Raw genomic sequence first — 22,070 nt, 5'->3', positions numbered from 1 at the left:
TTAAAATTAGTTAACTGAACTTGTAGCCATTATTTTGTGCCCATTGTTGGACACCACATGGCAGGAACGAACCTGATCGAACCTTTATAGCTAGGATTTCTGTCGGCTAATGTGTGGTCCGTCAGGTTTTGAAAATGGGCCGACAATCAGCCGACAGCTCGTGTGCGCTGGGCTTTACATTAAGGAAATGAGGAAGGAGGGTCAGTGGAGAGCACCGGAGTTGAGCCTTTTTTCATTCAGTGTCATCAACAGAAAGAGAAAAAGGCCGGAAGAGACGATAAAGCTGATAATTAAAATGACGTCGATAGTTTTAATTTATCATACGATTAATTGATTTACCGTTTATCGCGACAGGCCTAAATCTATACAAGTTAAACTTTTTCAATTAAATTCACTTTTCAATTATGCTGAAAATAATTGAAAAGTGAACTAGGGTTTCGTAGCAGAACTTTCTAAAACTCTTCCCATATTTTTCCAAATGATCTCACTATAATAAGACTGTTGACACTTGGCCACTCTCTCTTTCTACTTGCTGACAGTTGTTAGACCAAAATGGCAGCTCAGACATGACTCACGCTGCATCGTCTACACAAGAAAAACAACCGAGATACATTTTCAAACAGAAACACCTTGTAGCGCACCTCCTGCCGTGACAAACGCAAAGAGCATCTCTTCCCTCTCCCAAACGCTCACCTCGCTTATAGCGGCGTTCTCCTCCTCTCCGTGGCGCGCCGGCCTGTTCCCCGTCAGCTTCATGGACAGGCCAAAATCAATGATGACACACGTGCCGTCGGCCTTGACCAGGACATTCCTGCTGTTCAGGTCCCTGTGGGAAACGGCTGGCTTGTACAAATCTGCGGCGAGAAGAGAGAAGGGAATTGTTTTGTTTTTTTTCCCATTTAAAAACTTATTTGTTTTATTACTTCTTGGAGTAACCTTGACTGTCAACATTTACTGCTGATTTTTCCTGCCCAGCAGAGGGCGCAGTGAAGCAGCCACAGGAGCTATGTGTTTCCTGGTGGGGGAGGATGACAAATGTTCCAAAGCCTGAGAGATTCAGCTGTTAGCAGCTCCTCTCTCCCTTATCTGCCCATCACTTCAGCTTCCTCCCTTCTCTCCCCGTGTGCGCCCAACACTCAGCCTCTTTTTATTAGTTAGCCATCTGCACAAGCAGGCTATCAGTGCACTTTCATCCCTTGTCAACTTCTGAGCCCGTTTGATGTGTATCTGTGCCGATGAAGAGACAAGAGCTCAATGCAGCTGCTGAGATTGAGATTTTGCGACATGCTGAAGAGGGAAAGAAAAAAGAAATAGACTCGTTCGGTCGTCCAATCGGCCTCCTGGGAGATACTTCTTCACATGCTCTAGGTCGTATCTATACTGTGTCCCTTTCCTCATGCTTTTTGCTCATGGCAAGCTTGAGGCTAGTCTATAAATACCACTCGACTGGGCGTGCTCACAGTGCGTTTGTCAAAATACAGGAATTTTACAGGATAAACAGAGCCATGTGGAGCCGCGGTATGCAGCACATACAGCCGTGGTCAAAGAGAGGATGACCTCTGTGGGGCTCAGCACCGTGAAAGTAGAAGTTATTCCTTCTTTGCAACTTTAAAAATCATAAACTTCAAGGTTTTTCACTGGGATTTTAACAAACAAACACAAAGTAAAGCAAACAGAGCCTGTTGGAGGTTGCAAAAGACCTGAGACCCAGGCAGAGGTAGGGCTAAATGAGGTTAGGAAATTATGCAATTTACTTTTGAATATATAAATAAATAAAAATTTTACTCATTTGTCTTATTTTATCTGTGACACGATGTTAAAGGTCTATGTGGCGACCATCTACTGTGCTGAGATTCGATCCAATAAGCTGAACATGTAACTGCTTTGCAATAATCACAACACTACAAATAGACAATATTGTGCCGCCCCGGGCAGAGGGTCACCTTCCAGCGAGACGACTCAAACATTCAGATAGAGCCACAATTTAATAGTTTCTAATCAAAGAAAACTCGTGTGTTAAGATGGTCCAGTCAAAAGTCTAAATCTAATTTAAAATTGATGTTTACTCGCACTCTCAATCCAATCGGAGCTGCAGCTGTTTTGCAAAGAATGAGTAAACGTTTCAGTCTAGATATGCAAAGCTTGCAGAGAGGTGGTTCTACAAAATATAACTTATGAGAACTGAATACAAAATTTGTGCCACACTTTAGACTTTTAAAAAAATATATTTTAATTCAAAAATAGTTGGTAAAATGTTGTGTTTCTGCAGTGTAAAACCTCCAGGGTGTTATTACTTTTGGAACGCCCTATTAAATAGATAATCTGCTCTTTGTCATGTTCTTAAACTGAAATTTTACTGATCATTTCAGGATTTTTTTCCAACCAAATCTTAGCCAAAATTCAGAAGCAATGTAAAATAAAAAACAAAACAAATATAATTCTCACTCCTGCTGGAGTTAGGAGGCCTAAATAGAAAACAGTCACTGCTAAACAGAAGCATTGACGGATTGATCAAGACTTCACTGATTGTGCGCCTTTCTTATTGGCATTGACTGAGCAAAGCTAGACAACCTGATTTAACCTCCCTGGGTTATATGAGTCTATAGTACTTTGAGATGTAATTGTTGCTGCTCATCAATCTCGAAAAGGTTATAAAGACACTTGAAAGTTCATCTTCATTTTCTAGAGAAAACCTGGTCCAAAAGCCCTACTGCTGCCTTCAACCTTGAATACTAAGATTTTATTTAAATTTTTTTTTTTGCATTATTAGTGACTGAAAAGCTAGATGAACAGAAGGCATGTTGCAAAACAAGAGTGATTCAACATTCCTCAGAGATTTAAGTGACTAATAAGATCAAATACAAGGTGCTTACTTCAAGGTATTGCTTCTAAAAGCTGCAGAGTCATGACATAGCTTCTGCATTTTTGGTTCCGTGTTCAACGTTATATTTTTACTATCTCGCTACCTAGCAACGACCAGATAACACTCTAATATGTCCACAGCAAGTAAAATCTTAAGAAATAAAAGCGCGTTTGCCAAACTTTTACCACCGACAATGGCTCAAGCACTATATATACTAAATAGGCTGTTCAATTTATATTTGTATTGTGAGCAGTGCGTTGAGGTTTACCTCCTTTAAAGAGCTCGGTGTGCAGGTACGCCAGGCCTCGAGTGACAGAATGAGCTAACCGGCAGCTGTTGACCCAGTCGTTGGTCTGGAGGCTCAGGTAGTGACTCAACGAGCCCTGCAAAACAGGAACGAAGTCAAAAACAAACAAGACAAAAAGTGATGTGTGGTGTATTGTAAAACTATTTCCATGCCTTGAATTTTCAGACTGTATTTTATTGGTTAAATCTCACAAATTTTTTCTGAGGAAAGCCCTAAAAAACACTTCTCATCCTTCCTCAGAGGTAAAACCATAACAGCGATGTGAATACTTTAGCTATGGACTTTAGCTTTGACCTCGGTGGGGAGCAGCTACATTTGTACACGGCAAGACGTGAACAAAATATTTCATCAATAATCTGAAAAACCATTCAGATTCTGAGTTGTGCAGCCGAAAAGGAATGAGATTCAATTATAAAAGAAGATAACGCTGTACGAAAACACCAGAACTAACGGTGACTTTTAATAATTTCCTTCCTGAAAGTCCCAATATTTTATTTCTAAAATAAATCACAATGTGGTTCTTGCATCTATTAGTGAGGAAAATTATATTAGATTCAGTTTAGATAAATTAGCTAAATAATTCACTCGAACGCATTAGGCGTGTCCTGGCTTGCACTGTGTTACCATGGCAATGTGCATTATAATAATAACTATGAAAAGGCACGGACTCCTCATGTGCTGGGTGGTATTAGCAGACTTGTAATTAGCTTCAGGTTTGGACAGAAAACATTTCGGCTGGTATTTACCCTTATTATTATTATTATTATTCAGGAGTTCACTTTGCTATTTTGTCGCAATCTGATATTTTTTGCGGGGGAGTTTTTTTTTATGCACACCTATTGGGTCCGGGGATAGGTTTTTTTTGTCACATTCCGCAGACATTCCTGTATAACGTTTTTCTCACACTCCTGTGGGGCGTTGTGATAAACTAACAAAGGCAACTGGTCAAACTGGTAACTCTGCAGCTCAACGTTTTGACAAAAACTGTAAAAGCCCAGTTTATAAATGCTTACCTTTAACCTTTTAGTAAAAGTTTGAAAATAACAACATGTTGAATGCTTTACCTCCAAAGCTAGATCTATATTATATACAATCTAATAGAATAGTCACCCCACTATTGCAAACTTTGCAACTTTGTCACTATATTTAGCAACTTTACAGACAAAAAAATAATTTAATAACGTCAGACTTGGCAGGTAAGGTTTTTTTAAAGAGCAGTGATTGGCCAAAAAATTGCAATTGGTGCACCGAAAAATATTAAGTAATTTTCTAATTGAATTTATTTATTTAAAATTTCAAGTCTTGACATCTCTTAAGCAGATTTTGATACAACCAAAAACACATAAAAACAAAGGAAGAAATATTTAATACAGGACACTGTAAATAATACATATCTTGAGAGGAAATATTTAGCAGAGTAAAGCTCTTTATTAATGCTTTATTAATCGCTTTTCTATGCCCTGTACTCACATGTGGGTAGTAGTCCATGACCAGCAGGTATTCTGACCGGCCCTCGGGGCCTGTCCGCTCGTCGGCAGCGATGAACCGGGCGATGTTATCGTGCTCCAGGAGCGGCAGGCGGTAGATGGAGCACTCGTTGACAAAGTTCTGCCGATTGGCTGCTGTAAACACTTTGACGGCGACGGGCCGCTCATCCAAAGAGCCGCAGTACACTGTGCCGTATCTGCCACGTCCAATCAGCTTGAGAGAGAAAGAAAAAAAAGGAAAATGGACTATAAATAGATGTTTTACAATTTAAATCTTTTGAACTTACTAATCTAAAAAGAATAGGGCAAACAGGATCCTTCGTTGAAGACATATTCCCACACAGAGGTACACATGTGCTTGAGAAAAACAGAGAGACCCAAAAAAAAAGAAAGACTCAAAATCTCAAGAGCGGTAAAAGCAATTACTAACAGGCCGACAGTGAAGCATGTTAGCAAGCAGGCAGGGAGTGGGGAGATGGGAAATTAATTTAATCACAAAACAAACAACAGTTAAAATGGTTTTGAGTCAGTTCCAAATCATTCAATTAGTTTCCCGAATTAGCCAGAAGACTATTGGGTTCGAACAGACTGCCTTAAAATGTCATCTGCAAGGGAGCAGGGGAAGAATTCAGCAGTGCATTTACTTGTGTTTAATGTCTTCCTCTGGACATTTATCTCTGGCTCAGAAAGACAAAGCGAAACAATAAACCTGTTTAGTCTGGGAGTAAGGCTCCCCGGCTCACGCCCCCTCAGCAGGCCGCCGGTTTAATGCGAAAAAACGTGTACACGATAAGGCACAAGGACGACGGCGTAAAATGCACGAAAATGAAAAACGTCTCCTTCTCTCTGACCCGAAAAGGATGCGAGGTTAAGTTAAAAGCAGCTACAGCTTTAGAAGTAATCTACATTACTGTATTGTTCACCATGCTGGTCACGGCAGTTTTTACACTGATTTCAAAGCAGCCAAGGGAATCAAATGACTTCAGGACAGCTTTAGAACATGAAAGAAATGTTTTCTAAATACCAACAGATGAATACATTTTCCAGAAGACCAACAAGATATAACCCGCAGCATCTGCAAAGCTACAAGGAGACTGCTGAGTCATATGCTGAATATTTTGATCAAAATCAAGTCGAAACTCAAGCAGCCAGAGCCATGTTTGACTGCCTGAGTTTTTGCCTGTGTTACGGGGCTGTGCAGCTAGCTAAAATCCATAATAGGACGTAAACAAAATAACATACTTACAAGCAGGAGCTTGAAGTAACATGTTAAACAGTCCTAGCCCACACTGAATGGTTTTCAAACATGAACAGCCTATGTGAAGTAACGTGAAATCATCTTTGACTAGGAAACCACTAAACATTCAGTTTTAGTTTTTTAAGCCATTCAGAGAGGAAGTTGTAGTTGAGTTTTAGATTATCCTGGTTTTCTGTTCAAAATTCATGGCTCCAACTTCATGTTTCCATTAAGGACGAAACAATTGAAATCACAAATGAATAAGTTTGGTCATACATCATTAAAAACAATACTGCGCTATCATCTTTCTACCACTTCCTGTTGTCTTCTTTGTCGTTTCCACCAGTAGTAACATCCAATTGTTGATCATATGACTCGTGTGATGCAAAAAAAAAAAAAGTGTTTCCAAAGCAGTTTTGCGAAATACACAAATTTCGATATGGCCGAAATACCATCTCATTATAGCGCAAAAACTTATTAAAAATTGACGTGTTTCCATTAAGCAAATTTACTTTAGGAATTCCAATTTGCACAATTTGATGTTTAATGGAAAAGCAGCTACTGACCACCACCTTGTTTTAACTATCGGTATGATGTTCTTTATCAATAAAACTGATTTGCATTTATGCCAAGACAAATAATGACCTTGTTGTAGCTGTCCCAGCTGAATATACTTCTCTTTAACTGCAGTGTTTTGTTTTTTTTACATCTGGTGGTGTTGCAGTGCCACCTCTTGGCCCGGCATAACTACTACAACGTATTCTATGGCACTGAATTCTGTCGTTTGAACCTACATTTTTTCTTTCATGTTTTCAGTTGGTTTAAAGATATATTGTTTTAAAACATTGTTATAGCTTGGTTTTTGTAGTCAGTCCATGCCTAATTCTGAAGAGATATTTTTTTAGCAAATTTTTTCTCATAAAAAAAAAAAGAAATCAATCATTCTGATCAGAATTTAATGCCAGGTGTTTCTAAAGTTTTTCATTTGCAAGTGAAGTAATTAGAATGAATGTAAAATCCCCGTTTTTACAGAGCCTCAGACGTCTGGTCAATTAAATCAAAGTAAATTAAATTAAAACGGACAATTAGTTCCCATGCCATTTCTTTAGGTGATGAGACGGTTTTTATAGCTAATTTTCTAAATCGTGGAATGAGACTTTTAAGACTCATTCCAAAAAAACGTAAGGGATACAGAAGAAATTTTAGTGTACTGGTTATTTACAGACAAAGCAAGCCGTCCACAGTTTTAGAAATTTGAGCCCCCGCTCTTCCACAAAAAGCAAACTCATCTAAGAAACCTAAATAAATCTTTGTCTGCCTCTGTTGTCCCTGCGGCTGAAAATCATCCAGACTGTATTGGCTTCCTATCACAACACGAGTCCGCTTACTCCCATATCTGGTTGTCAGGATCCGGTGTTAGTAAAAGCGCATTCCTATTTTTACACGCTTGACCCATCGTACGTATCATCCTACTATGATCGGATGATAAAAGTCACATTGAAACGACAGAAGCAGCCATAGACTTTGATGTATTTTGGGTTTATTTCCGTCTCGGCGTCTTTGGTTTGACTTTTAAGCATTCCTTACTCTCTGAAGACATGTGGATAAAAAACCATAACCCTTCTCCATCAGTAATAAGAGAATTTGCTCTTTATAAACAGAACCTGGTTGAAATTCAGATGATATTGAATGCAACTCAGACTTTTATTCGAACAGAAATCTCAAGACATCTTCAAGGCTACATTCATAGATCACTTTTATTAGTCCAAAACAGCTATATAGGAGGGTCATCAGATGAGGTTGGTCTTAAATCTAGGTTTAAGGGTGGAGGGTGGAGATGATGAAAACAGTTAATTTGGACACTAACCTCCAGCAGTTTGAGATTGTCAAGGTCCAGTGAGCTCTCAGAGCCGGCAGCCTCCATCATGTTGAGGTTGTGCAGCCCTTGTTTGCCATTTCCTGTTAGTACAGACACATTTGTTTTACAAAGGATTTTGAAAATGATCCATTGCTTTTACTCAACTTCACAATAATACACTGATTTGAGTTGAACCATTACATGAAATCCCAATAATTTAGAAGCCAGAGGTATGAATACCTTTGCAAAAACACTGTAACTCGTTATGTGACTAGAATTGAAATGCAACCAAAATCGTTCAGATGGCCCTGAAATGAGCTAGGCTCCATGGTAACTCACTGTGCATCATGCGGCAACCAAAGAAGGCTGCTACGGCGACCACAACCAGCAAGGAGACTGTTGCCAGGGCGATGGTTACCGTCTCTTCGTGACGCAGCGTTCCATGGGCTGCAAGCAGGAAACATGACAAAACAAATCCAAATCACACCGTTGACTTTTTGCTAAGAGAAGCACAATGTACTGAACTGTACATTGTCGTCCAGAGACAACGGTTTGATTCATTATTGATGACCTCTAGAGCTTGAGGGCAGCTATGATTGATGTTCCAGCATATGCATACACACCCTGCTTACACACACATACACAGAAGTTGACAAGGCTCCCTTTAATGTCTAACATCTCTTGGCTTCTAATCAAAACAACGAAGTCGGAATAAACACAGACGTATACACCGATGTTCCTCCATCGTGCTGTAGAAGAGTGTTTAGAGCTCCAGGAAAACACACACCGCCTAGAGTCTTATATCTAAACAAAGTAGGCAAATATGCAAAATGGTTTATGCGCGCAGCTCACATGAAAACACTTTTTCACAACTTTGCGTTTCATAACGAACCTTAACCTTAAAGATAATGTCCGTCTTTTCTCTGTTGAAGTGAGGTAGCATAATTTATTTTTTAAATATTAAAACGACTACATTAGGAAACAATAGTTTAAAAAAATACATATTTTATATCATGATTATTCAAAGGCATTTCAAGCTGCTCTATGCAAGTGCAACTTAAGATTTTCTTTTATTATTACTGCATCTTTTTATATTAGTAAAAGTCTAGGAACTTTAAATGAGTAGTCTGTGACTTCTGTTTACTTTGAATTTATATACAGTGTGACACAGCCCCCCCAAATCTCCATAGCAACCATTAGATGCCAGTTTGAGAGGCATATTGATGGATGTGTTGATAGGTATAGTTGGATAGTGAGGTTGACAAGTGGGTTGATGTGAAATCTTAATAATAGAATATGGAATTTAGTGTTTCTATACATATCGATGTCTGAAAAATACTTCAATCCCGGAAGTTTCTATGAAAACGGCAATTTAAAAAAAAATCTCTGCCGGTGATGTGAAATTGGGTTGTTATTGGACAATGATCCAAAACAACAGAAGAGGTTCACCAGATACAAAAATCAACTTTCTTTCTAAATCCAATAGAAACCATGTGAGGTGAGCTGACACAAGATGAGAGGAATTTACTTCAAGAAGGAGGGAACTTTAAGTGTTATTCTAAAAGTAAACAATACAGTCAGAAAATATAATTAATCCTCTAGCTATGCTGGTTCTTCACCGGTAAAGTGTTTCTGTGTTACTGTGCTACTCCGATTACCCAACCCTAAAACCATCATCCATGAGCTTTGTTTTCAGATCACTCACACAGACATTTCCTACTAAGCCAGGAATCTGCCAAGACACGTCAGGAGTTAATCTGCCATGAACCAGAAACGGGATTTAAAATTCAGGCACAAATGGAATTAAAATTTCACAGATTAATCAAAGACAATCCAATTTAATTACCTGCCACTAACTCCTTACTTTCCCCTGTTATCTGCCGGCGCGGCAGAAGCAGCCGCCGACACGCTCCCACTGTCTGTCTGCAGACAGCCGGAGCAGACACTGTGTAATCCCTGGAATGCAGTAGGACGACATGGATGGCGGGAGAGCGTGTCTGCAGAGGAGATGGGCCGGTGTTGACACCACCCTGATCTCGCCACACACGGCGCTTTCATTCATAGGTGCGGCACAGGTAAAAATGAAGAAAAAAAAAAAACTACTAATAACAATATGTCCCTTAGCTGCTTGACAACTCACTAAAGCTTCGAAAGCACAACAGCGATTCTCAACTCTCACTTGGTCTTAGTGGATTGTTACCCGATTAAAATGGCTCAAAATTAGTTCAACAAAATAAATAATTCACACACCTTCAACTTTTTCACTATTTTGTCACTTTAAAACAAGAAACGTCAATATATAAGTGTATAAGCATCTGTTAGAATGTTCAAGTTGAAGTCCAGATGTGAATCTAAGTGGCTTGTGAAGTATTAACACATAAATTCCCAATAAAATACATTAAACTTTTAACGTCCAAAACAGAAAAGTGGTAAAACTGTTTGTGCACTGCCCTGCACGAAGAACAGAGAAGGGGATTAAAGCGACCGCGAATGAACGAACGCGCCCCGTGTTGGTCTGGCTTTTGTGTGCGTGTCCTCACTGAGCGGCTGTGGAGGCGTGGGGCTCGGCACCGGGAAGTCCTCCGTGAAGTTTACGTTGCACATGTCGCTGCCGCAGCAGCAGAAGTGGTACGTTCCATTCTGGATCGGAGGCGGCAGGCTGGTCACCACACATCTGTCGTCATGGCAGCCATGGTTATCAGCAAGGTGACTCCAGCAACCTGAGACAAGAAAAATTGCGATCTTTGACCTTTTTTTTTTTAAAAAAAACAACAACAAAACTATCATTTGATGGGGACCAAACTAGAACACAATAAACAGCAGTAACACTTGATTGGACATTTAGGAAAATTAACCGATTCATTTTGTTTCTATAAAACCGTTTCATCTCTTCTCTTTCACACAGCCAATTCAAACCGTGACTTTAAATTAACTGAGGGAAATGACTGACCTTACAGTTCAGGGTTTTTCCATTAAGCTCGGACTTTCATTTGGTGATTTGAAACAGCCAAGTGAGACAAAAGAGCAGCAGAAGCAGAAAAAGAAGAAATGTGTAGGAGAAAACCTTGTTGTTACCTTGTTTGACCAGCTGTAATTCACCAGGCGGGGTTTTCTCCCACAGGCCAAAGCAGTGCTTTCCCTTGGCACATCGGATGGTGGTGTTCTCTGGGGAGACCCTGCCTTCGCCCTCCGCCACTCGCTTGACCTCCCACTGCGGCAGCTGGTCCGTGAAGGCACACTCCCTCTCCTCACCCTGCGCAGCTGACAACACACAAAAAAGGTATTTAAATACCATCTTTGTTCTGAGGTGTGCAACTGACAGGACCTTGGACTTAAAGTGGAGTCGAGAAGCTCTGATGAGACTTTTTCTTCCCCTATCACTGGTGCTCGACCAAATGAAGTTTGTTTAAGCTGCTTGATCCTTCCACCAGTCAATGATCTGACTTGGCAAGATAAGCTCAAGAGACACAAGGCGTGTTTTCATTACAAATGTGCACAAACTTTGTCGATATTCTGCTGTCGTCTTATTCCATTACATAAGAAACACAATTAAAATTACATGTGAATAGGTTTGTTCATACGACAAGTCTTTAAAAGAAAAAACAAAACATGCCATGCCCTCATCCTCCTTCCACTTCCTGTCATGTTGTTCATCGTTTCCGGCAGCAGTAAGATCTGGTTGTTGATCATGTCATGCGTGTGATGAGTGTTTCCTTTGTGGTTTTGCAAAAGACTCTGGTTTTGATACAATCGAAAAACCTATAGAGCCCAACTGACGACAAACGATGGCCACAACTTAACTTAAGGGAATGACTCATTTATTTAGTGGGAACAAATTGTTTAATTTGTGGGAACGGCTCATTTGTTTTATGGGAACAACTTTTAGATAACAAGTCTAACTCTTGGCCACGAATTAAGTTGTGGGCACCAGTTAGTAACACCTCATCCTAGTTCAAAAACCTTATCGAAAAACTAGAGTTTTTTTTTTTTTCAAATGGGCATGTTTCCATTAAGCAGTTTTTTTCCCCCGTAATTCCAATTTGTGAAATTTTATGGTCAGTGGAAACACAGTTACAAGTAATTCTAAATGTTTGCTTCATTCATGGATTTTGTTAGAATAGTAAAATCTTCCATGCCTTCCCAACGTCTGTGTTGTTTGGAAAGTCAAACAACTTCAATTTAATAGGTTGGCTTATACAGCTGTGGACTTTCTAGTTCATTTATAATTCATACCCATTAGTTGTTGTTTTTTTCATTACAAAATGAAATAAGCAAATTCAAGCAGCATTACGTCAATACCTGAACGTGGGATGTGGACATGGAGGGGATTTATTTAACTCAACTCAAAGAACGTAAACAGAATCACAATAATTCTCCAAGATGGATTCAAATACATCTCATTTGCTGAAGCAGCTGCACCGCCGCTCATCGATACAGGAAGAATTCACAGATGAAAACCAACTATGTGCCCATTAAAGCTGCTGCCTCTCACGAACCAGGAGATCAATAGGAAGCCCATTTAACTCCAGCCTGAAGGACATAACATTCACACAGACAGCAGGAGGAATGGCAAACACATACATAAAGTCACCACCTTAATGAATTTAACTGGTTTACAGCCTGACAAACACAATAAAAACAGTTCTATGCTGAAGTATCCATAGCCTTGGACCTTTTTACATTTTTTTCACATTGCAACGCCAAACATAAATAGACGTGATAGAACAGATCATATCTGGTCTATCTGTTGCACAGTTGTAAAGTGGAAGAAAAATGCTACGTGTTTTTCTTCCAAAAATGTTTTACAAGCAAAATCTCTCTTTGCTCATCCCAAAATATTTGGACCAGAACAAGAGTGTCCCAGTAATTATTGTGAAAAACAATAATATTGTTGTTTTGAGGCCATTTCCAAGTAATATAATGATAATGGCAGCATAATAATGCAAGCTTGCCCTCTCAAAGACGAATAAACATTAATTTTGCGAAGAACATTTAACACTAGAACTGGAAGATATTTTAAATATCCAAACAATAAATAAAACAGAAGTAAAAACCACTTACAACCGAAATCTCAAATAAAATGGATTATGAGGTTTCTGTACACAACATTTCCCTTTATAAAATATTAATGAGAATGGAAATTATCAAGCTCATTTTAATTTATCATGCTTCAACCTGAAGAGTCCTAATTGGTTAATGGAGTCCACCAAAAGTTAATGTCAGCACACATGTAGGTGTTCTGGAAAGTCTTGCTCTTTATTCGTGATGATTTGTGTAAACCATGAATTATTTTCAAAATTTTGAGCTGCACTGTGTCGGTCCCTCACCTCCAATCCCAATAAAATGTTAACGTTTATTTTTGTGACCCGACTACATATGGCAAAGTTCATAACTGCATGAATACTTTTGGAATCAAGTCTGCCTCTGAGTTTTGACTGAAAAGATGGAGCCAGTTGTGAAATCACACAAGCTTGCACACATCTGGGCGACTGAAGCGCCATGCCAGGAAGAACTCGTCTGAATTTCAGAGAGTGTGTATATGTACACAGCGTGTGTTGTGGGTAATTTCAGATGAGAGAAACATGATGTGCCAGTTTGCTTCCCTTACTCCCAACTCCTCCCTATCCTCCATCCGGGAGAGGCACTGAGAGCAGCGGGGGGAGGGTGCTGTTGGGGTTAGTTCCAAAGAGGGAGGAGGAACAAGGGTGGCTGTGCCCCGTCCAAGGTCAAGCTAGCCTGTGTGAGCAGGGGTCGAGGCAGTAGAGTGGTAGTTCGGCTGGGCACGGAGCCAGCTTTCCTCCTCTGTTCTCATGAGAAGATAAAGCTGTCAACCCCTGGCTACTGTAGGCCTCGGCCAGCAGCTGCCCTCAACCTGTAGGCCCCTTACTGCTCACTGTTCTGAGTACCTGACTCTGTCTGTAGGGGGGGCTGCTGAGCATACACCTCCACAGCCAATGATAGATTAGAAAAAAGATGGGCGGAATCGGCTCTTTTCAACTGAGTTGATTTCCTCACTAGATCAGGAGAAACATTTCTGATTTCAAAGTAGTGTTATTTTCACCTCAGTTAGCTCTGAATCTGAAGATGAAAGAGAATCAAATATTAGACAGTCTTCTAACTAAGCATATTGGTATGTGCATTATAGATGTTACAGCCAGAGTAAAGCTGAACTAAGCAGAATTTTAAGTCATACTCCAGTACAAATTCTATTGATGGTGTATAATTAGGGGTGGGCATTTATCATATTGTTTTTCATTATGATGAAAAAATTCTCAGGAGAATTTGGATTTATTCTGACAATAAAAAAAGATAAAAATCACAATGTTTGGAAATGCCAAAAACTGGCTGCAATGTTGGAGTTCTTTTTTTTTCTCTCCGCTGATTGTTCCATGAAAAATTAGCTATTGGAATTGCCTTGTTTCCATTAAGTGAAATTATTTCCTAAATATCAAATTGTGCAATAATGTGGACAATGAAAATGCAGCTAAAAAAGTTGTAATACATTTTAAGTAATCACCCAAATCTATAGCTGAGGGGAAAAGAAAAATTATGTTGTTTGGTTTACTCTACTACCCCTAAATAAAATCAAGTGCATCGAACCAATATTGAACATCATCTTGAATGCATCGTCGTTTCCACGGTGAAGCATTGCAGTGAGAGCATGAACATGGAGTTGACAGTTGATTGACAGATGGACAAAAGTTGATACAGGGAGGTGTGTTTGTCGCTTCCTACTGACAAACACTGAGATTTGTGATTGTAATGTGACAAAAACGAACAAACGTTCAAGCAGTACGAATATTTTTTAACTATATGCATCTTAAACATACGTCTGCAGACAAAGGAGCTCCAGCAGCGACAGATTTCCAGTGAAACGTGCCACTTGAAGAAACTATTAGAAATCTGCGGACAATAGCAGTGCAATCCTAGACCAAGGGCGTGTGGTTCCAGATTTTCCTTCCTCCAAGTAGCTCTGTGAACCAAACCCTCTTTTCCTCTCTCTCTCTCCATCGTCTTCACCCGAGTTACACTTTAAAGGCTGCATTCAAATTCTCCCCGAGCTTTCTTTAAAGCCCAAAAAGGAAGAAAGCATAGCTTTAAGGACACGGCTGCAATGGATTTTTAACATAAAAGCAATCAGTACTTACATTTCGCCCTAACTACCACAATAAAAAAGCTTTAATGAACCGCTACAAGTGATAAATGAACACAGTGGTAAAACTGCACCAACTGCCTTCACTTAACAACCTGACCTACTGTCTTCATTCATTCACAATGCATTCTCTGTTCATCTTTACTTAATTGGTGGATCTAAAAAGGGAATGTATAGTAACAGAATGAGACCGTTTGTGTTAAAATACCATGCAGCCTTTGTACTGCGCCGACGAGCATGTAGAAGTCTCCAACGCAGTTTTGATTGACAACTTAATAAATTAGCTGTCTTATAAGTCAGACTAACACCTGTGATGATGATTAAAAAAATACAAAATATTCTGAGGTTGTAGCCAAGGTGGGTAGTTCCTTATTTGGACCTGGTTCAAACAATAATTTTACCTGTCTGCACAGGCATAATTTGCAAAGTTTGTCCACCACTTACATCCTTTGCCAGTACACCCAATATACTTTATAGTTACATTTTTATATTCAGCTTCATTTCTTGAAATTCTAATTAAGTAAAGTGGTAAGCTTGAAGATTAAAGTATATTCTTTTAAATACACAACCATTACTCTGCTGAATTTAGTACTAAAGCTTGATGTGCCAAATTTAGTGCCTCTTCTGTTCTGCTCTGCTGAAGTGTCTCTAGGAGCAAAACATGCAGAGATTAGCTGTGTAATTAGCCACGTTATCAACCATGGTAGCCACTAGACCATGGCTGGCTGCTGATAAAAAGATATTAAAGTAATGTTTTGAAAAAAAGAATTTTCCCATCATTACAATAGTTTAAAATCCTTTTAATAAGCAGCTAGAATTTTACCTGGCAGAACAACACATTGCTGCTCAGGCAGCAATATATATTAGGTAATAATTCAAGTCAGACTAATTAACTAGCTAATATGACAATAAAGATTTATCTTATCTTAATATTCACTTGTTTTTTTTCACTGATACCCTGCAGGAAACAGAAAAAAGGTTTACTAAAAAGTGTATTAACGCAAGTAGCACATGAACACTATAACTAAATTCAGTCCATGTTTAATGTTTTTAATGCAGTCTATTAAGTAGTGTTTGGAGTAACAATTGCTTTTCTGTTTCAAATGAAATCAATTAGATCATATACATGTAATTTTTAGTGTAAAAGCTAAATATTTAGATATTTTCACTCAGGCTTATATTGTGAGAATCTCATACTGGTGTATGTCTATTCATGGCAAGGAGACATTAGTTGTGCTATAGCTTCTTATTTTTCGTTTTCCTTTGGCTGTTCCCTTTTCAGGGATCACCACAGCAGCCGGTCATGCTCCATCTACTTGTGATATATACAAAAAGTTGCTAATACCGTTGCTAAATCAATTGATCAGTTTATTTAGTCACTACAAACACATTCTTACAACACTTACTCTACTCTGAGAAGAACTTGTAGCTGTGTGAGCCATGTCCGCTGCTGTTGTTTGGGTGCATGAGTGAACTGTATTGAATGTTAAAAATATCTTACTCTTAAAGCTAATCTATTATTTTACACAAAGAACCTGATAACTGAGGATGCCCCTACCATTGTCTACTAGTTTAACTATAAACTGCATTTGTACTAAATAATGATGCTAATAAGCCAAAATCACTTTGATGAATGCTTTACTATACTTTAAGTACAGTAAGAGTGACCATTGTAGTGGTTGAGTGGTCAAACCCTACAATGTGATTTCTTTGTAAAAGGTTTTCTGGACGTATGGAAAGATCCCATCCATCACGGCTCAATTTATTTTCTCGATGCTGGTGAATGTGTGGACATGGGCTGTACAGGAGGAACTCCCATAGGAGAGAGGAGAAACAAAGGAATAATAGAAGCAGCACGACAGAAGGAAGTGCAGGGCCTGCGACAACACCCACAGACGGCAAGGCAAACACGGAGACGTCGCATGCAGGGCTGGAAAAACTGAACTCTTTTCAGCAGCGTCTGCTGACAATACCTTTTAACGCTTGGTGTTTGAGGCTGTGAAATGAATTCCATAGATGCCGCTCTGTCAGCGACGCCTCTGAGACAAACCACAACACACAGCAAAGAAGGAACTTTTGATAACCCCCCCCCACCCAAAAATGATCTAAAACTGGATTTTTAAGATTTCATTCACAGCCTTAAAATGTGATTTCCCTGCATCACTATTATACAAGACCTCCTTAGAAACAATACCAAATGAGCAGTAGGCATCAGATAACCAAACAATAACTTACATAAAGAGCTGTTTAACCTTTCATCCTGCAATAAAACACCCTCACTGTCCCCCTAACCCTTTAAACTCCCAGACTTCAAAGCCTGACCTTCTGTGAGATGGAAATAACATTATGACACACATCGACTGACATGCAGCACATTAAATAGTTTCATTGTGCCAACGTGCTTGCACATAAGTGCACACAAGACAAATGGAGAGCACCGTCTTACCACAAGGCAGGTTCATTGATTTCCGTTTCCTCTTTGTTCTTCGGGGCTGTTCAGACCTGGCACTAACATGATTCCTGAGTGTTTCGATCAGATGTGGAAAATTGAATTAGATTTTCGCTCTAAAGTCTTTAGACTTGACTTCGACTCACATTCTAAAAACTTGAGGCTCCACTTGGACTTGCATTGTAAAGGCTGGGCCTGACTGATTGGTGAGACTTAGACTTGTGCACTAAAGACGCAAGGCATCACTTAGACTTGTACAGTGAATATTGAAGACTTTAATTATGTTTAGTTCACACAGCAAGAATTTTATGCTGATTTTGTCCAAATTTCACCCTTCAGACAATCTCAATGACGCCCGGATTATCAGGGTGGCTCTTAAGATAATCTGAAGAGATATTCCTGCTGTGTGGTGTTAAGAGTGATCTTGACAGCTTGGAAGGATGTCAGGGCTGCTCCGATCTAAAATCGAAGATATTGAACATATTGAATTGGAACAATATGAGCACGTGTGTTGTTTACTCTGAACTTATGTTTGATCAAGAGGTTTTATGAGCTTTTCTGACATATGAGAGTTGGTGAGTTGCTCCTGCCGTGTGACTTGACATTCCAAAGACTCAAGCCAAAGACTCACGCTCCAAAGACGCAAGACTGGACTTGGACTAGTGCGCTAGACATTTAAGATCTGACCTTACTTCATACATTTGATTTCAGTAAGATTTGTCCTCTAAGGAGGACAAATTTAGATTCTTGCTCTAAATACTTGCAAGTTGTTTAGACTTGCACTCCAAAGGCTTGAGATTTAGCCCAGACTTTTAAGTTTGGGACCGGAGTCTTTTGAACAATCTCGCATAATAAGGGGAGAAAGCAAGCTTTTCCTTGTGACTGCACATTTGTGTCGACTTGCCTTTCCATCTTTTCCTACTTAATGTTCGATCTGGATAACAGGATGGACTGTTTACTCCTGACATACATGCTTGCAGCATCTGCATTTGTCTCACATACTCCTGCTCAATTATGTTTGTGTGACAGTGAAAAAAAATAAGTGGGAAGAAAACCTTTACGACAGCTTCCCATTCAGACTGCTAAAAAATGTGGATAGAGGTGTGATGAAATTGGATCCTGGCGCAGACTGGAGAATGTACACCTTAGGTTGAAGCAGATATTTACTGAGGAAGGAACTATAAAATTCCAACAGGAGACACGAGGGGAATTGAATAACAGCAGCGGGGCTAATAACAGGCGAGGCAACAGAAGAACTAGCAAACGGACGTGGTGGCAGGTACCAGAAGGATCAAGAAGAATACAAAATATCCAATTTCTTACTTACTATTTCTTACTACTAAAACCAGGTATGTCTAATCAAGAGCAGGCCGTGCAGATGGATCTACTCAATCTAAAGCTAAAGACACTAAGAATCAAAACCAATACACAAATAAAACACCGTAATGTAACGCTGCAAACCCCCCCCCCAAAAAAAACCAACAATCACAACAAAATCAAAACCAAAGTGATCATTTCAACATCAATGCATCATTACATTTAGGTGCTTGTCTCTAGAAGGACCGAGTCTAACTATTATTGCTGATGCATTTGATCTCAGATTATTGTAAGGAACTTTTCATGTTCTTCAGTTGCTCCTATTTAATCTGAGTTTAAATTATTAAACTCAGATTCTTCAACTCGAGCCCTCAGGTCTTTATACCAAAACCTTGTAGTAGTCGAGATATAAAACTAAAAGGGGATAGTCCTTCCCACATCGGGCAGCTCAACTGTGGATATTCTTTGGGTTTTATGTTGTTTTGATTCCAACATCAATGCATAGATCAGTAAGTAATAGATTACAATGAATGGGATGGTTAAAAGCATGAGTCCGTTTATTTTTTGGAAATATTGATTTGAATACATTAGCTTGTTTACAAAGATAACGTTCAAGAAAAAGGAGAATGAAGCTCAAACTAATGTAACCTGACCTTTTCTTATTTAGGATTCCGAAATATACTTTCTGGAATTTAAATATTCTAGGTGATTTCAGTTTCCGTTTCTGTATGGATGCCAATCTCTACGTTATTCAGCATGACAGGCCCTGTTTCGGGCACTGCTCTGTGGAGCTCGCTGTGTAATTTTGGCTGCCGCTGCAGCAATGGATTGTGGGTCAGAGTATGCAAGCAAGGCCAGTGGAGCGAGGTAGATGAGAGACAGACAGAGAGAGGGTAGTCATATCAAAAGACTACAGAGTAGTTTTCTGCTCCGAGGCTCTCCATTGGATGACGGCGGGCACTACTGAGTGTTTACCCATGGCCCAGTTATTTGCTAATCTCTCCCTCCTCCCCCCAACTGGCCTTCAGTGCACCCTCCCAGCTCCCCTCGCGCTATCCCTTCCCTCGGCTTTGCTGCTAAAAAACAACAGCGATCTAATCCCTCCCTCTCCTCCCCTCCCCGCTGCCAACGCAAACGCAACGCAAGACATGGCGGTCTGAAACTTGATTATAAGGCACGAGAATGTGTTGGCTGCTCTCTCTGCACACGTTTAAGCTCTCGTACGCGATTAAAGACAGTAACAGGAGAAGCGAAGTGGGAAAACAGCAGTCTTTCTTGGCTGAAAGCGGGGCTCATGCATCTGTGCATGCACAGTCATTGCCTCAAGCAGGCATGCAGGCTTTTCAAAGCCAAGCACTGACTCCCCATCAGAATGTATTGGTGCTTTTCAACGCCTTCGCCTCTCTCCAGGCAGAACTACCCCAGACTATCTTCTCCCAAATATACCGTGTTTTCATTAGCACAAAACGCTCAGGGTTAAGAAAATCTTCTGAGAAGCACTTGTACCTGTGTGAGCCATGTCCGCTGCTGTTGTTTGGGTGCACGGCTTGTTTGGTGAGGTAGGATGAATCGGATTGGCATTTGCTGACACCCCTGATTTTCTAAGTCCTCAGGTTAAGTTTAAAGATGGAGCAAGGGGGCTTTAATCTGTTCCATCTGGTGCTCTGCAATGACCCCCCCGATAACACCACCGCTCAGTCTGTGTCTGTCTGAGTCTGGTACAGTTATGCTAATCCTTGGTTTATACTCCCCTCAAAGCTGTGGTGGTCCATTATTGACCACCTCACAGTTACACCAAAACCCCCACCCACACTCCTCCTTCTATTATCCCTGTATACCTTAACTTTCCCAAATATGTCATGAAAACGGTCACAACAAGTGGTGTTTGCTCTCACTCCATGGGGGGGTGCATAATCTCAGATTATATAAGCAAGGAAGTCTGGTTTTAGGTTGTACCTCCATTTAGGCTGTGTTTATAACATCATTTCCTTGTTGAAGAAATGAGTTACAAGTATGGACTTGTCTGGCCATACACTAGCTTGATAGGCTTATTTTCACCACAAAACAATGTAAAACCAGTGAGGCCTGTGGCTGTCTGGTATGATGGGGGTTTCTCCCTTTCTGGGAGAGAGAGTATTATTTCCAATGAAACTCACAATGCTAAAAGAAGAGTGATGGATCAGAACCAAAAATCCCTTAAGAAAATTAGTGACAGAAATAAATATTTTGACTAATATATACATTGAAACTTTTAGTATGTCAGTGGCCATGTCAAGGAATGCCAAGCTTTAAACAGTTGCACATTCATAACCTCTAAAATATTCCGTCGTACCTTTAGTTTAAAGTCCTTAACTTGAGATGGCAGGGAAAATACCAAATTAACTGGCATTGTCTTTGATTGCGTCTCACGACGGCCCCTCCCCCACCTGCTGCTCCAAGCAGCATACTTTTCATCGTGAGGCTGACAACAAGCTTTTACACTCGTCTTTCAGTCTTAAGACAAAACTAACCCACCCCACATGTTGCTGTGCACTATTCATCAGCTGAGGGAAGGGTGTTTGATAGGGTTTCATAATAGACTGCAAAATTACCATTATCGCAATATCAATATAGCAAAAACCGTGATGACTGTTAAATATTATCAAATTAAATAATTGCTATCCCAGACATACATTTACTAATGCTTGTTCTTTTATTTTCGCAGCAAATTTTGAGATGTGTCGGCAAAGTCATTAAGAAACTACAATTAAGTTGTTTTATTGCCAAAACAAAAGATGTACATAAATGTAACTTTACCAATAAAACCACATTGTTGAATTGTAAAAATGTGCTTTTTTTTAGTAGCTGGATAGTCTGAGCTCCATATTTTCACAAACATAAACCAGAAAGACATGAAAAGTAGAGAGGCTTAGTTAAATATTTGTTCACTTACTGTGAGTCATATCATAGTCACTGTGACATAATTGCAGATCACGTCATTTTTTAATATAAAGTAGGCCTAGTGCAAATATCTCCTCTTACAAAAACTTAACCAGTTGTGGCTTTGATACAACAGAAACCCTGTTGTTCATAACTAGCTTCAAGAGTTAACATGCATCTAAAAAGACAATGCTACTTAGGAGGAAACCCTGACTAATTCCCAGCTAAACATGGGTTGATTACCGTTGTTAAAGTACACCAAAGTTAGAAAGTTTCAGATTCTAAATCACTATGAGTTATGGTTTAAGATCTGCCTCATGAGATTACTGAGTAAGCAACGGAGCAGCCTACGTTTCCAAAAAAATTAAATAAAATGTAAAAATGGAGTGTCAAAGTGTAAAATTAATAGAGCCACACCTTCTCACCCTTAAGGCTCTGAAACTACAGAAACATGTCTGGTAGGCAGCAACATCAAAATAA

General features: G+C 39.6%; 2 protein-coding genes across 2 annotated transcripts in view; one reads left to right on the top strand and one right to left on the bottom strand.

The window, feature by feature from the left end:
* bmpr2 (bone morphogenetic protein receptor type 2) overlaps positions 1 to 22,070 on the bottom strand; it is a 33,852-nt gene that overhangs the window by 5,842 nt on the left and 5,940 nt on the right. The window contains exons 2-8 of the mRNA XM_005808061.2: positions 10,828 to 11,013; positions 10,293 to 10,472; positions 8,092 to 8,199; positions 7,762 to 7,853; positions 4,641 to 4,871; positions 3,132 to 3,246; positions 694 to 854 (exon numbers count right to left, since the gene is read on the bottom strand). Coding sequence (XP_005808118.1) covers positions 694 to 854; positions 3,132 to 3,246; positions 4,641 to 4,871; positions 7,762 to 7,853; positions 8,092 to 8,199; positions 10,293 to 10,472; positions 10,828 to 11,013 — 1,073 coding nt within the window. The remainder of the gene's footprint in view (positions 1 to 693; positions 855 to 3,131; positions 3,247 to 4,640; positions 4,872 to 7,761; positions 7,854 to 8,091; positions 8,200 to 10,292; positions 10,473 to 10,827; positions 11,014 to 22,070) is intronic.
* Positions 10,970 to 22,070, top strand: part of LOC102233002 (dedicator of cytokinesis protein 9-like) — a 68,744-nt gene continuing 57,643 nt past the window's right edge. Inside the window, exon 1 of the mRNA XM_023329502.1 lies at positions 10,970 to 11,032. The gene's annotated coding sequence lies outside the window, so the exon portion shown is untranslated. The remainder of the gene's footprint in view (positions 11,033 to 22,070) is intronic.

The sequence above is a fragment of the Xiphophorus maculatus genome, chromosome 24 (assembly GCF_002775205.1).
Source record: "Xiphophorus maculatus strain JP 163 A chromosome 24, X_maculatus-5.0-male, whole genome shotgun sequence".
Taxonomy (NCBI): Eukaryota; Metazoa; Chordata; class Actinopteri; order Cyprinodontiformes; family Poeciliidae; genus Xiphophorus; species Xiphophorus maculatus.
This window is presented reverse-complemented; position numbering and strand designations above follow the sequence as displayed.